At 36.5% G+C, this 15,606-nt stretch overlaps 1 protein-coding gene across 1 annotated transcript in view; it reads right to left on the bottom strand.

Annotated features, from left to right (window-relative positions):
* Positions 1–1,790: 1,790 nt before the first annotated feature.
* SULT1B1 (sulfotransferase family 1B member 1) overlaps positions 1,791–15,606 on the bottom strand; it is a 15,571-nt gene continuing 1,755 nt past the window's right edge. The window contains exons 3-7 of the mRNA XM_006102971.3: positions 11,518–11,615; positions 9,974–10,100; positions 9,045–9,139; positions 5,069–5,249; positions 1,791–1,904 (exon numbers count right to left, since the gene is read on the bottom strand). Of these exons, the coding sequence (XP_006103033.1) occupies positions 1,792–1,904; positions 5,069–5,249; positions 9,045–9,139; positions 9,974–10,100; positions 11,518–11,615 (614 nt within the window). The 3' untranslated portion in view covers position 1,791. The remainder of the gene's footprint in view (positions 1,905–5,068; positions 5,250–9,044; positions 9,140–9,973; positions 10,101–11,517; positions 11,616–15,606) is intronic.

The raw sequence follows: 15,606 nt of genomic DNA, 5'->3' as shown, positions 1-15,606 counted from the left end.
GTTTTCTCCACTCTATCCACAGTGCCTAGAAAACTACCTGGAGCAGAGCTAAAGATCACTCAATTTTTTTTAGTAAAACCCAGTTACAGAGACATATTTCCACAAAAAACAACTAGGGAAAGTGGAAATTATTTTATCCTGCTAGTGGAGGCAGTTAGTGCAGCCAATCTATTACACAGATTAAAGGATAGTTCAGAGATAATTTTTAAAAAATAAACCATAGCATCAGAAGTCCATACCACATTAGCTTATTATTAATAAAGATAATAAAGTAAATCGATACAGGATTGGCTTTACCTCCTTGTTGGCAAGAGTATTCTAGAAAGTTGGAACTGTTCCATAATACCCTTAGCTATTTAAGATTAATTAAAATGTTTTAAGGAACATGCACACACATTTCATTCCCTGAAATAATTTATAACACATAAGATAGATAATAAATGTCAAAACAATTATCTCTAAGATCATAGCTATACCACTCCTAGGAGCTTTGTAGTTGGCATTAGATCAGTCCCCTACGGGGGTTGAGAAAGATGAGTTACAAGCTTGAGAGCTATTCCAGGTGCAGTGGCTGACAGCAGAGATTTGCCTATAAAGGCAAAATATTGTACCCAAGTTATTGTAGCCATCTCAGTTGTGGCTCAGGGTGTCTGTCATGTCAGAACTCCCCCCAAAACGAATAAGTGCCCAGGGCATTTGAACCAAGCTTGAGTTTGGGAACTTGGGCTTGGCATTTAACTTGGCACATGAAATATGACTTGCAGGCAAAAGGTCTTGCTGCATAGAAAGATAAATATAATTCCTTCCAAGGCAAAGGTGGAACAAATAAATGTTCCTAGGAAACATATTGAAGAGCCCAAACTGAGAGGTATAGTGAGAGATACTGGAAAGAAGGGATGTTTGGTATGGCATAGTGGATATTCAGCCTAGAGAGCATCCCTTAGACACCAGATTGGGAAATTTTATCCTCAGTTATCATCTTTTCTGGGGTATTAAGGGATGCAAACCTGTTCAGACACAAGAGAAAATAAACCAAAATTCCCAAATGGAGACCAGAGTCCAACAATAGGCAATTCTCAGAAGATAAGAGGCTGATAAGATCTAGGAAGGATTCTCCCCAGAAAACAGGTTGCAGCCCCGAGTCAGGGTCTCAGAGTAGATGTCCAGTTCTCAGGAAAGAGTCCAAGGGAGACTAATGACCTTTCACCTTAGTAAACTCAGAAATTAGATACTCAGAAATTAGAAATTTGGGGATGTAATTAGATTAGGGACACACACATTTCCAAAATCTAAACTACATGATGTGGGACATGAAGCATGTTATCAAAATAGAGACACCGCAAGGCCATGAGCTATGATTCAGGGAACATCTTGAAACCCAGAAAACAGCCGTGGAACAGTGTGTCCAGAATCAAGTTTTCAACAAAGGGAAATAGGGGCAGAGCTAGGAAAGATGGTGTCAGTGTGCAAACATTTCTTGGGCCATGTTAATAGGGAGGGAAACATCATTTTTAGACCAAATATATGGAGATTGAGTAGGATAACTATTTCTTGGCAGTACTAGGAAAAGGCAATAGTCTACAAAAAGGTAATGATTGGTCTTAACTTTATAAAATTCAGAAGCTCAAAGTCAGGAGCAAAACTGGGAACTGATTAATGACACTGGAAAATCAAAGTTTTCAAAGCACAATTGTCCCTTTTAAACCCCATCTGATTGTGCACATCAAATCACAACTATCCTTATTTCAACAAATTACAGGTCAATTCTTTTAGATTTGCATTGTATGCTCTTCAAAATTCTGTGCGGAACTGCAGTGTACTTCCAGACATTTCCTTCCTATAAATGGCATCAAATTTCTCATTTTGGGCCACTGTGAAGTAATTCTTCCAGTCACCTGCAATCCCTAAAAATAAGAAATACAAAAACATGTGAAGGAATAAAATATTTTCATTATGAAGGTACAGCTAGCATATACCAAAAGAAAAGATTAGAAAAGTTGAAGAAAGACTTTCTTTGTATCTGAATACTTTAAAATATCATTTCTCTTTTACTGGTAATTCCTCCCACCTAGAAGGTGACTTATAACTATAGAGTCCAACATTTAAAGACACTTTCTGAGAAGGATTAATTTTCTTGTACAAATTTATGGGATGTACAATGTGGAGTTTCCTGAAAGAAATCCTTTTAGAGTTTATAAATTTCCCAAGTTATCCTATATAATAAAAGGGCAGCAACCATAATGACCAGAATGACCACTCAACCAGTAGCTATGAAGTGCATTGACCACCTCTCAGTCCCTTCCCCACCCCCTGGCCTGCAGGTTCCGATCGCAGCATGGCAAATGGGGAGCCATAGGGAACCAAGTGGTTGGCGGTGACTGGGTGGAAGATGGCCCTGATTGCAGGCTAGGCCTAGGGATGCTAACTGTGCATGATTTCATGCACTGGGCCTCTAGTGGATTATAACTGGACACTGGTCAGGCATATTTTATTCCATGAGTTACTTTTGGAAACTGTACAAAGAAGTGGTCAACAGCACAACCAAACCATAAAATAGAGAGCTAATAAGTATCAGTTCATACTTATGCATACATGAGAATGCTATGATGCTTATATGATACTTGTTATTTCTGAGTTCAGTAGACTTATATCATATTTGCATTTTAGATGAGAAGAATAGCATCAGACATAACATTCCTGAACTATCTTTACAAAAATAACCTTTTGTGATATAAATTTATTTAGTTTCTTAAACTTGGATTCTTATATTTATTACTGTTAATGTGCTTGGAGGAAACATTTACTTTGCTATATTATGAAATATTAAATATGTCCTATTGCATTGTATCTATATTAACTTGTGATGGTTTGGTGAAGATTTCAAGCCCTTTTAATGAAAAACATCCCCTTAAGTTGTTTCCCTAGTTATTATTCTTTGTTCTATGAGTATGTGATGGCAAGAGCTCTTAGGGATGTATATGAGGGTAGTGTATATTCAAGATAGTACATATGTGAAGATATTAAAAAACAGAGAGCACAGGTTTAAACAGTAAAGACTCATATAAAGTACTCCGACGATCTTCTGTTTTGAATATAAATTAACACATATAAATATATTTGCATTATAAGAGTAAGGAAAGTGTAAAAATGTTTTCAGATACAATAAATGTTGGCCAAAGCCCAGATTTTTCTGCTTTGTTGCAATTTGGGACACAGGTATAAATATTGGACATCATTTATCCTGTCCCTACTACCTTTACTACTGTGTGGCTAAATTATAACATTGGTTTATTCGACATAGAATTCTTCAAGACTTGAATGGCCCTTTGAGCCCTTTTCAGCATCCATTTACATGTATGTCTCTTGCAATGCATTATGAGCCTCCTGAAGCAGATGCATGTGCCATTCAACCTTGCATATTCTACAGGATATGTGCTAACTATAGATATTTATGAAATTTTCCCTACATACAACTTAATGAATGAGTGTGTATTCTTTAAATGTTTATTGAATGCATGAATAAATAAATGGATAGAGGTATCTTGAATTGTTTAAAGTAATAAGGCTTGCTACTTTTTAATGTATTATTTATGATCAGAAAAATATTCCAAATGCTTATGTATCATTTACCTTAATCTTCCTCCAAAACCTGTGCCATAGATGTTAGTACTCTCTCCATATTTTTAGTGATGTAATCTTAGTTTTGGCAGATTAATTAATGTATTCAAAGTCATAAATTTTGGGAGTGGCAGAGTCTGGACAAATTTCAGGTCAATCTGACCATATAGGACATGTCCTTTACCATTTCTGAAGGGCATATAAGAACTGTCTCTCTTATTAGGCAACATGCGCTCTTTTAGGTTGAAGTCGGAGAAACCATCTGATTCAGATACTGAACTTATCTCCTCTATTGCTATATTCTAATGAGAATCATGCAATGGTATCAATTTTCATATTATTGGGGATAAAACTATTCTAGAAATTTCAGTCAATGACCTGGCATAAAATATTTGCCTTGTTTTATAAAGTTTTTCTTCTTAGTCTCCCATCAGAAAATGTGTGTGTGTATTATTAGTTTTCTTTGTTCAAATTTGTAATGCACTATTCACAATGAAAAATTTGCTTTGCCTTCTTATACCAGAAGTCGTTTTTGAAAGGTTAAATGTAGCATTTTTAAAAATCAAACACAATTTTAAAACACTGAAACTATTTTCCATTTTAGTAAATTCTGGAGGAAAATGTTTTATAAAAAATTTAACCATATACTCTTTCAAAATTAAGGGTTTTCTCTATACATTTCTATCCCCAATACTTTCCCAGGATTGTGTTTACTTCCCAGTGCATCAACTGAAATTCTACCCTTTCCCTCCAATTCAGTAAAGAATATTGAAAACAGAGGGTGGTATTATTAAGTGGATAACTTCTCAAATTTGTTTAAGTTAATAATTTGTTAAATGCATTATTTTTGTCATTAATAAAACATTTTAACACAAATCATATACAACAAGCCACAATAGAAGTAAAACATTTTAACACAAATTATATACAACAAGCCACAATGGAAGTAAGTTTTAGGTAGCAAAACTTCCCATAGTGTAAAAAAAAAAAAGTATTTTCTCTTGGTGAATCCTTTTTAACAAAGTTTCCTAAATAATATGGGGACTTTAAAGAACATGGTACTATAAGGAATGACATTAGTTTCTCAATGAGAAGGAGGTCTATGCCTATTTAGCAAAGATTGAGGATTTAGATATAACAAATTTGGAATGACTCACATTAGAACTGACAAAACCACTCCCATGTAGCAGAGTAGCAAATACAAGGAGAAATATGTATCAAATACTCAAGGTATTCTGACAATAGGTTTATAAGCTCTATTTCCTTTAATAATTTCTAATCTGATTCAGCAATGTTGTGTGGTTAGTATTTTTAGTGTCCTTATTTTATAGATGAGGAAATTGATAACCAAATTGGTTAAGTAATTTGGAAGAGATCACAAAGTTAATCCTAATTTCAGAGTAATACATAACAAAATAAAAACAAAAGTTAAACTTAGAAAAATATTCACCTTTGCGCATAAAAGGGGATTTACTGTGATCCATCACTGAACTTGGTATATGTGTATAATTCACCAGAGGGTTGTCCTTCATCATTCCAAATGAGGTGTGATGGATGATCTTATTTAAGATCTCATCATTTAGGTTTTTCTCTAGAAATGTAGCAATCTTCTTGATTTCCTGCATTGGATTCTATTAGTGGGTAAAGAGACATATCCAAGAAAATGGTAAACATAATGTAAAAACTATAATATTTATAATATGTATTCACAAATGTTTATTTTGAATAGTGAATCAATATTTTATGTTTAGCAAAAATGGAATAGAAATGTTTTGTTTGTTACAAATCTTATATTTTTAGTTTACATTAACAGTACAATAAGAATAAACCTTGAGCTAAATATTAAAATACTTATAGAAAACAATCTTAAAACCCATATTAAGCTCAATTTGTAATCAGATTTGAATTGTGCATGTTTGAGACCCAGTATCTTTTTATTCTTTCCACCTCTCTTTTTCTGCTTTTAATAAAAACTTATTTTACCCAACCAGTGTGGCTCAGGGGTTGAGTGTCGACCAAGAGGTCACTGGTTCAATTCCTGGTCAGGGTATATGCCCGGGTTGTGAGCTCAATCCCCAGTAGGGGGCATGCAGGAGGCGCCAATCAATGATGCTTCTCTCTAATCGATGTTTCTATCTCTGTATCCTTCTCCTGTCTCTCTCCAAAAAAAATCAATAGAGACATATTTTTAAATTTTTCTTTCTTGTTTTTAGTAACAATATTTAAAAACAAAAATAATAAATTCATGGACAACTTCAAGTATACTTGCTTTAAGGTATACTGATTAGACCTTGCTTAGACATAAATTATTAAAAATAAACTCTAATAAAAGAGCAAAGTCATTGAGACCTAAATTATCCATTAGCCATTGAGGATAAAAAGAATAAAATATAAAAAATGGGTCATTTTCCAGATTCTAATGACATAAACTTAATTTTTATAGCTTGCTAGGATGCCAAACTAAAATCTGGATGAATATGTCTAGAAAGATTTTGAGGAAGTGATATCTATGCTGAGTTTAAAATGGTGAATATAATTTAGCAACATGTGTGGTCTTTTGAGGTGTTGGACAGTGAATTTTCAATAATGAAAAAATTAAAACTCTTGGAGGTATTAGTGTCTCATAGTTCAAGGGAGAAAAAAACACACAAAATGGTTGGAGTTAGATCTGAGTTTTTTGTAGGAGTGAGAGAACTATAAAACTGGAAAGATAAGTTGGGTTTAAATTAGGAATATCCTTAGATATCTTGTTGAAGGATTTGGGCTGTATCTGTAATGGCAAAGGAAAGAAACAGCTTTTAATAATGTGTCTTATTAACTCTGTGCCTGTATGTGTGCACATGCATTTATACACATGCCAGAGGCTAAAACCAACAGTAGTTAGCATATTAATGCAAAAAGACCCATTGGAAGGCCAATATTCATCAGGGTTGAAAATCAGCATGATATTGTCCTGCTGTGGGCTCAATGCTGAAGGCAATTCCCTAACCTGATAATCCTTTTACTGTTTACCAAACTTTACGTTTGATATGCCTGTATGCATTGCTAAGTGCAAATGTGTATTCAGGTAAATAAAAAGCAGACCAGCCAGAAGTCAGAGAACTTCTTCTCTAGAGAGAGGTTTCCCCATGCCTTCTAAATTTATATTTCTTGTCTAGTGTTTTCATTTGTGCGTGGCCCTGTCTTCAGATCCTGAATCCTCACTGCAAAAGGTTGCGGCATACACACGTGTATGTTTTGGCAGGGAGGTCTCTAGAAGGGAAGTTATGATAATATTTTATGTGTGAGACCTTGATGAGAGAAAAATAAAATGGCTAATTAAGGGGTGGCAATGCTTAGACTGAGTAAAAAGTCAGAAATGATGATAGTGAAGAAAAAGCCAAAAGAAAAATTAGTAGCAGTACTAGGAAAACACCTAGATGAACAGGCAAATAGAGAGCAATTTCTCTTAGGGATTCAATATGTTTGGAGAATAATCTGGCCATAATCAAAGTATCAATGGAGATTTTGCTTTATAAACCAGCACAAATTCAAATACAGGGTGCTGACTCCTCTTGAATCTCCCTCTCCTGCATTTCTCTTTCACCTCATTGAGAATTTATGCAGACACTCATAAACTAGATGCAACTAATTAGGCATCTCTCTGAATTTTATTCTTGATATGTAATTGTAATTTTGCTCTAATATTGTTGTATTATACCTCTATAAAACATTGTCTAGGAATATCTGTATGGCAGTAGAAAACATTATATTTTAGTAATTATTATCTGTGTAGAAGATCTGAGTGGGATTCAAGTATCTGGATATGCTTACAAAGCTGATTGGACTACACTGCAAATCAATCAATATAAATGAGTTGATTTAAATAAGGCATGTTAACTGAATAAAGAGGAAATGTTGACACCAGAGCGTCATGTGGAAGACAGCATGATGCGTGACTCAGAATTTGGATGTCAGCCCAGATCAGGAAATGTATTTCTCCATTCTGTGGAGAAAAGGAACTATATTAAGAAGCAAAAATTGCTCTTTTCATAAAGCTAACAAGTGCTACTCATGTGTGCAGAAAGAGAGATAGCACTTGAAACAGAAGAACAATTTTCTATCTTATAAAGAATAAGTAATTGAATATGATTAATCAATACCACTTTAGTTTTACAGCTGTGTATGCCACCAAGTTGGCATCAATTGCCTCAAACACTGGTAAGATTTAGACCACAGATTCTCCATGGGCTGCAAACAAGTGTGACAGAGGTGGGAGCCTGTGCAGAACAGAAACACTGAGGACTCTTTTTGATAAGATATGAGAAATAATCTGGGGGTTAATCAGAAATACGTGGAGCAGGGGAGATTTTACGGGAACATGATTTCTGGTATGCAAAATAGGATTGTCACTAAAATGTTTCTTAATACTGCTTACTCATTTATTTATTAACTCATTCAAGCAATCCATTATTCACACAATATAGGTGCTATATTAGGTATTGTGGATGCAATCACAAGAATAGTAGCTATGGTATCTTCCTTCATGAACCTGAAAATCTAAAAAGTATTCTCATTTGTATGCCCAGGCTTTTAAGAACTAGAGAAACTTGATTTCCACATATTTCCCATATGTGTGCATGCACACACCTACACATTTGCCTAATTTGAGTAAAATAGCCCCTGAATAGGCCTGGAGCTTTGCAGTAGTATTTGAACTAATACTGGTTCGTAAGGAGACTAGATGAATAATTATGAGACCCTGACTAAGAGGGAGGTAGTAAAAAAATAAAGGAGGGGAGCACATTTGAAGGATATAGTAGGGCAGGTGAACCCATGGGATGTTCAGGATCTAGTTGAACTAGATTCACTATATGGAAGCTAATGAGGACAATTTACTTTCAAGTTTTGAAAACTGAATGGACATATAACTAACATCATCAACCAAAAGAGAAGAAAAGAAGTACATTTTGGAGAGAAAGAAGCAAGATAAGTTTAGTTTTAAACATATTAAATTTGGTGTTCATGTTAATAAAAGCATGGGTTTGAATTCAGTGTAGGAATTAAAATAAAGTTTGGGGGACATCAATAGCACATAAACAGTTTTGGCAATAGTGGGCATGGACATGAACACCAAAATATAGCAAACAGCTTAAAAAGAAAAATGACCAAGTGATAGAGATACACTAAAAAACCATGAGAGAGTGATAATGTGTTAGATGGAGGAGAGATTTTCAGAAAGTAAAGGTACTCAAAACAAATAGGATCAGAAGAATAAAAATGTTAAAGTTTTCACAATTAGAAAGTCATTAATGATCTGAACAAGACTTGGGTAAGCAGACATGAAGAATTGGAAAAGCAACCATATCATTTTGAAATTTTTATATTAATCTTTTTATCCCAGAATGTAGTGAGGAATTATTCAGAATGAATTTTTACCATTTTACCTCTTTCATATCTTCATAGTGCAAGAAAAGTATTGGGTATTCTTCTTTTTTCTTCCACCAGCTTTTAACATGATTAAACCAGGAACCATAGGCCACTAAAACAAACAAACAAACAAACAAAAATCTATTTCCATAGCATTCATAAAATTAAAGATTTGTTCCTGAAAATAAGTCAAATTGTACAACCATTTTGTGGATGTTAATAATCAAGGGAACTGAGAATGTAAGACCAATTTAACCATGAATTTAAAAATAATCAGATTTTAAAATATAAGGTACAAGGAAGCATTTCAGTTGAAAATACATTTACCTTCATTAGGTTATACTTAGCCTCACATGGAAGGAGACTATTCTTTTTATGAAGTACTCATATCAAATATTTATCTAAGTACTATGAATATGTGTATAACATTTTTTATTAATGGTTTTGACAAGGTAAACAATTTCTATCATGAGCAGAAATTGAGAATGGATTTCTAGCCACTAAAAAGAGGTTAGAGAATATTTTCATTAAGCCAATGTTTTTGTTTTTTATAATATATTTTTATTGATTTCAAAGAGGAAGGGATAGGGAGAGATAGAAACATCAAAAGATGAGAGAGAATCATTGATCCAGCTGCCTCCTGCAAGGCCCCTACTGGGATTGAGCTCCCAACCCAGGCATGTGCCCTAACCTGGAATTGAACCGTGACACTCAACTACTGAACCATGCCGGCCCGGCATGACAATGTTTAACACCAAGTTTATATATTGAATATCATAGGAAAATATTAGACATATTTGATTTAATTTTTTAAATGGTATTTGAATATACTTGTTACTGACTGGGAAAAATAAGTGTTTTAAAAGGAAAAGTCATAGCAGTAATAGTTAATAGTATTATTAAAAATTAAAAATTACTTATTAATTTTAAACCAAGGTCTACCTACCATTTCCAGCCATGAATCTCTCTAGATATTCATCCCAGGTGCCAGGAAGAGGTTGCAAATTATTCATTAAGTCAAAATGATAATATGAGACTGCAACATCCTTGGCATTTCGAGCCAGATAAATCATCTGCAGGAGGAGAAGGAAGAAATGGATGGCATTTTTAAAGAGAAAAATTAACATACAGGCAAAGAAAGCAACATATTTGAAATCTATGAAATGTCTACAAATCAATTTAAAAATTTTAAAAATAAACATACTCATACCATACAATTTAACGATTGAACTACTTGGTATTTAGCCAAAAGAGTTAAAAAATAAGGTAGACAGAAAAATGTGCACATGATTGTTTGTACCAACTTTATTCATAATTGCCAAAACTTGAAAGCAACCAGTATGTCCTTCAGTAGGTGAGCGTAAAAAAACTGTAGTACCTCCAGACAATAGAATATTATTCAACACTAAAAAAAAATTACTATTAAGTCATGAGAAGACATAGAAGAATGTAAAATGCATGATAGAAAAAATACAATCTGTACAGGCTACATACCATGTAATTCCAATTCCATACTGTGTATTTCTCCAAATCCATAGGATATACAACACCAAGAAAAATCCCTAATTATGGACTTTGGGTGATAATGATGTGTCAATGTAGGTCCTCAATTGTAACAAATGTACCACTCTGGTGGGAGATGATGATAATAGAGAATCTAAATGTGTGTGAGGGCAAGATATGTATGGGAAATCGCTTTGACTTCCACTCAATTTTGCTGTGAACTTAAAATTGGTCTAAAAATAAATAAATTTCCTATAAAATAACATATTTTTTTAAAAAAGAATAAGAAGGGAATATTATGAATAGCTTTTCAAGATTTACAAGATTCAACAACTTAGAATTTCTCACACATCACAAACTAGCAAAAGTCAGCTAAGACAAAATAGATCATCTAAATAGCTCCACGATTATTAAAGAAAATGAATTTAAAAATTCTCCAAAACAAATATCCAGCCATAAATGTTTCACCAGAGAATTTTATCAATCACATAAGAACATCCTATGTTGAATTTTCAGAGAAGACCAGTCTACCAGAGACAGCTGGAAAATAACAGCAGCAATATTGTGCTGAGATGAGAATCCTTTTGCTACATAATGTTGGAAACCTTTAGTATGTAGGATTAGATTAAAATAATTGAGCCCTAGGCCAGGGGGCTCAATTGGTTTGGATGTTGTTTCATACACCAAAAAGTTTGCAGGTTCAATTCCCAGTCAGGGCAATTAACTATGTGGAAGGTTCAATTCCCAATTGGGGCACATAAGGTAGGCAATAAGTCAATCTCTCTCTCTCTCTTTCTCTCTCCCTTCCTCTCTGTCTAAAATCAATAAAAAACATAACCTTGGGTGAGGATAAAAATATATTTGAAGCACATTCATTGAAACACTATCTTATGTAGCTCAGTTCTCAAGTAACAAGTAAATAAAACATCTGAGCAATTATTTACTATGTGAGTGAGTCAAGGGTCACATTAAAAAATTGACTGGCACCTTGCAGTTGTTCTTCCAAAAAGACTCAGGAAGGAGATCAATGGGTAGATGTGTCTTCACAAGCCGGGGTGATGGATTCTTCTCTAATTGCTCTACACCTGGGGAAATTTAGTTTGGTATATAGAGATATTAGAGTCTCCAAGGACCCTGCATTTCCTGATTTTCTCAACCAGCCTTTCAAAGTATTTCTGAACAGTATATAATGTTACTAACTTTTAAACTAATCATAGGCATTATTTACCCAGATTCTAAGAGGCGATATTGTATGATGGTTCAGGGCATAGGATATGAGATTAGTCTCCTTGGATTCAAATTCTAACTCTATCACTGACTCACTGTGAGACATGTGAAAGTAGCCCAGTCTCTATGCTTCACTTTCTGCATCTCCAAAATGAGGAGTAAAAATATCAATCTTAGCACTTTGGTTTTATCGTACCTGTGTATGTTATAAATAATTATAAAAATGTTTTCTCTATGTCAAAGAGATATTAATATCTAGTAAGTTTCACATCAACTATAGTTTTACATCAGCTATTATAGTAACGGTGATGTCATTTTTGTATAGCATCAGCTTTTTTTTCTGCATTTTTATTATTTCCTTTATGTGTCATATGCAAAATGAAAATGGTGTGCAACTTTTAGGTGTTAGCTGAATTCCCCAAAGTCATACAACTAATATGTGGTTGAAGTCTTTGAACAAGGGATATATAAACTCCCCTGAGGCAGAAAGTATCCATTTATTTTCTATGTTGAGAATCAGGAGGATCTCACTACATAAGCGACTTGGCCAGTCTGAAGGCACTTGTGGAGTAAAGACAGAGAATTTGTGACATAGGCTAGGAAGAGCTGTGATAACCCTTTTCACTTACTTTTCTCTTAATGGACTTGTGGCCTTTATCATATACCAGATATAGCTGTTACAGATGTCATTTCCTATAGAGTCATCAAGATCTCATTAATTGTCGTCTCCTCTTTCAGGTTTCACAGACAATAAATCATAAAGTCCTATTCACAATATTACTTATATCCAGTCTAACATCTAGATTACCTGTTAATCCTACATTATCTTCCCACCTTTTGTATATGAAGACACACCTGCCCCAAATTTTATCTGACTCACTCATTCAAAGCAATCCTGTTTCACCTGTTTACAAAATTTTATTGCAGATGCTAAAAAGTCACCCAGTATCTCTCTACTAAAACATCCTTTTAAAATGTTCTATATAGCACTTATTTTTGTTTCATCATCCATTTACCATTTGTTTATTGTCAGTTCTCACGTGTCTTCCTTGTCACCACCCCAAACACACAGGGATAGTGTTTGTTTTGTTTACCAACAAATGCTTTCTAGAGAGTAGTGCATAGCACATGGTTGTATTAAGAAAACCCCTTAATATCAATGAAGATAGAATTGGAAGACTTAGAACAGCAGTTCTCAACCTGTGGGTCTCGACCCCTTTGGGGGTCGAATGACCCTCTCACAGGGATCGCCTAAGACCATCGGAAAACACATATATAATTACATATTGTTTTTGTGATTAATCACTATGCTTTAATTATGTTCAATTTGTAACAATGAAAATACATCCTGCATATCAGATATTTACATTATGATTCATAACAGTAGCAAAATTACAGTTATGAAGTAGAAACAAAAATAATTTTATGGCTGAGGGTCACCACAACATGAGGAACTGTATTAAAGGGCTGCAGCATTAGGAATGTTGAGAACCACTGAATTAGAAAATAAAGATGCAGAAATTCTGGTTAAATTTGAATTTCAGATTAACAACAGATGCCTTTTAGTATAAGTATCTCCCATGTAATATTTGAGATATACTTATCTAATCTAATAAAAGAGAAACACGCAAATTGACCGCACCTCCGATACACCCCCAGCCACGCCCCCTAGCCAATAGAGTGACTATATGCAAATTAACCCAACCAAGATGGCGGCTGGCAGCCACAGAGCTGGAGCAAGCAGGAGGCTTGGTTGCCCCAGCAATGGAGGAAGCCAAGCTTCCCGCCTGCCCTGGCTGGCTGTGGCCTCCGCTCAAGGCAACAAAGTTTCAATTATAGAAGAAATAAATCCCAGATACCTGCTTCCAGCCAGCCTCCACTGGGAGCTTGGGTGGCTGGGGGCCGTGGCCAGCCTGCAAACAGCCATCAGCCCCTCACCCAGAATGGCCACACCCTCATGGGGTGAGGGTCCTTGCTGGGGGGCTTTGCCGTCCTGCAAACAGCCATCAGCCCCTCACCCAGGCTGGCCAGTCACCCCAGCAGGGACCCCCACCCTGAAGGGGCTTGGCCAGCCTGCAAACAGCCATCAGCCACTCACTCAGGCTGGCCAGGCACCCCCGCGGGACCCTCCTCCCTTAAGGGGGTGTGGCCAGTCTGAAAATGGCTCTCAGCCCCTCACCCAGGCTGGCCAGGCACTCCAGCAGGGACCCCACCCTGAAGGGGGTGTGCCCAGTCTGAAAATGGCCCTCAGCCCTCACCCAGGCTGTCCGGGCACCCCAGTGGGACCCCCACCCTGATCCAGGACACCCTTCAGGGCAAACCAGTCAGCCCCCACCCATGCACCAGGCCTCTATCCTATATAATGAAGGGATAATATGCAAATTGACCCTAACAGCAGAACGACTGGTCACTATGACACACACTGACCACTAGGGGGCAGACGCTCAATGCAGGAGCTGCCCCCTGGTGGTCAGTGCGCTCTCACAGGGGGAGCTCTGCTCAGCCACAAGCCAGGCTGACGGCTGCCAGTACAGTGGTGGAGGGAATCTCTCCTGCCTCCTCAGCAGCGCTAAGGATGTCCGACTGCAGCTTAGACCTGCTCCCTGCTGGCAAGTGGACATCCTCAGAGGGCTCCCGGGCTGCCAGAGGGATGTCTGACTGCCAGCTTAGGCCCAATTCCCCTGGGAGCAGGCCTAAGCCAGCAAGTGGTCACCCCCGAGGGGTCCCAGACTGTGAGAGGGCACAGGCCAGGCTGAGGGACCCCCTACCCCTGAGTGCACAAATTTTTGTGCACCAGGCCTCTAGTACTAAATAAAATTGTTATCTGAATTTCAGATTCAATTGGGTATCCTGAATTTTATAAGAAAAAATTAATTATACATCTATAAAATTCCTATTTCATTATGCTTCTACTGACCTGGTAGTTACAGCCACTTTACTCAGCATATAGAAATGAGAGATCATAACATTCCACAACTCACTATTCCTCAGTGCCATGACATGAACTCATGTTTATTTCTTTTGTGGAGTTTTCCCACATTGTTGCTCCTTTTCCCTTCCTCAACTTTCTTCTGTCTTGTAATTGTTTTGCCATTGATATCCTTTAAATGAACCCTTTGCATGCACAAATATAAATGTTGGGAATATGTAATGACACCACAAGTATTCACATTCAGGCTCCAGACTAAATCTGAGTGCCAGTTTATCCTCCTTTACCTGGTGTACCTCACCTGCTCACTCTCCAGCAATGCTACACAGCCTTACTAATCACCTCCAGCCCCCATCTCCCACAAATAGTCCCCAACTCCCCTATTCCCGATTACTTTGATTCTACCACTTTCTTATTTCATACTTTTCTATGGCCCTCTAGTCTTAGGTCACTCTAACACTCATTTGGTTGCTTGTCCTTCAGTTCCAAGCTTTAGCATTTGCCCTCTGACTTCAGGCAACCACACAGGAAAAAGGACACATGCCCAGTTGGTCTTTCTCTGCCTGTGTAAGCAACTAGCTCCAGTAGGCGATAGCATTTGGATTCTGCTCTTTAAATTGATGTACAATTTCTTCACTGTACTTATTCCGGGCTTCCAACAGCACTAGAGAGTCAGGCCTCACTTCTTAATACCTCTCACTTGCCTTCAGGACATCATACTTTTCTGATTCTCTCTCAGCTCACTGTTTCTTTCCTTTTTTTTTTAAATAAATCTTTATTGTTCAGATTATTACAGTTGTTCCTCTTTTTTTCCTCCCAAAGCTCCCCTCCACCCAGTTCCCACCCCACCCTCTGCCCTTCCCCTTCCCCTCACTGTCCTCATCCATAGGTGTACAATTTTTGTCCAGTCTCTTCCCTCA

The sequence above is a fragment of the Myotis lucifugus genome, unplaced genomic scaffold (genome assembly GCF_000147115.1).
Source record: "Myotis lucifugus unplaced genomic scaffold, Myoluc2.0 scaffold_449, whole genome shotgun sequence".
In the NCBI taxonomy this organism is placed as follows: Eukaryota; Metazoa; Chordata; class Mammalia; order Chiroptera; family Vespertilionidae; genus Myotis; species Myotis lucifugus.
This window is presented reverse-complemented; position numbering and strand designations above follow the sequence as displayed.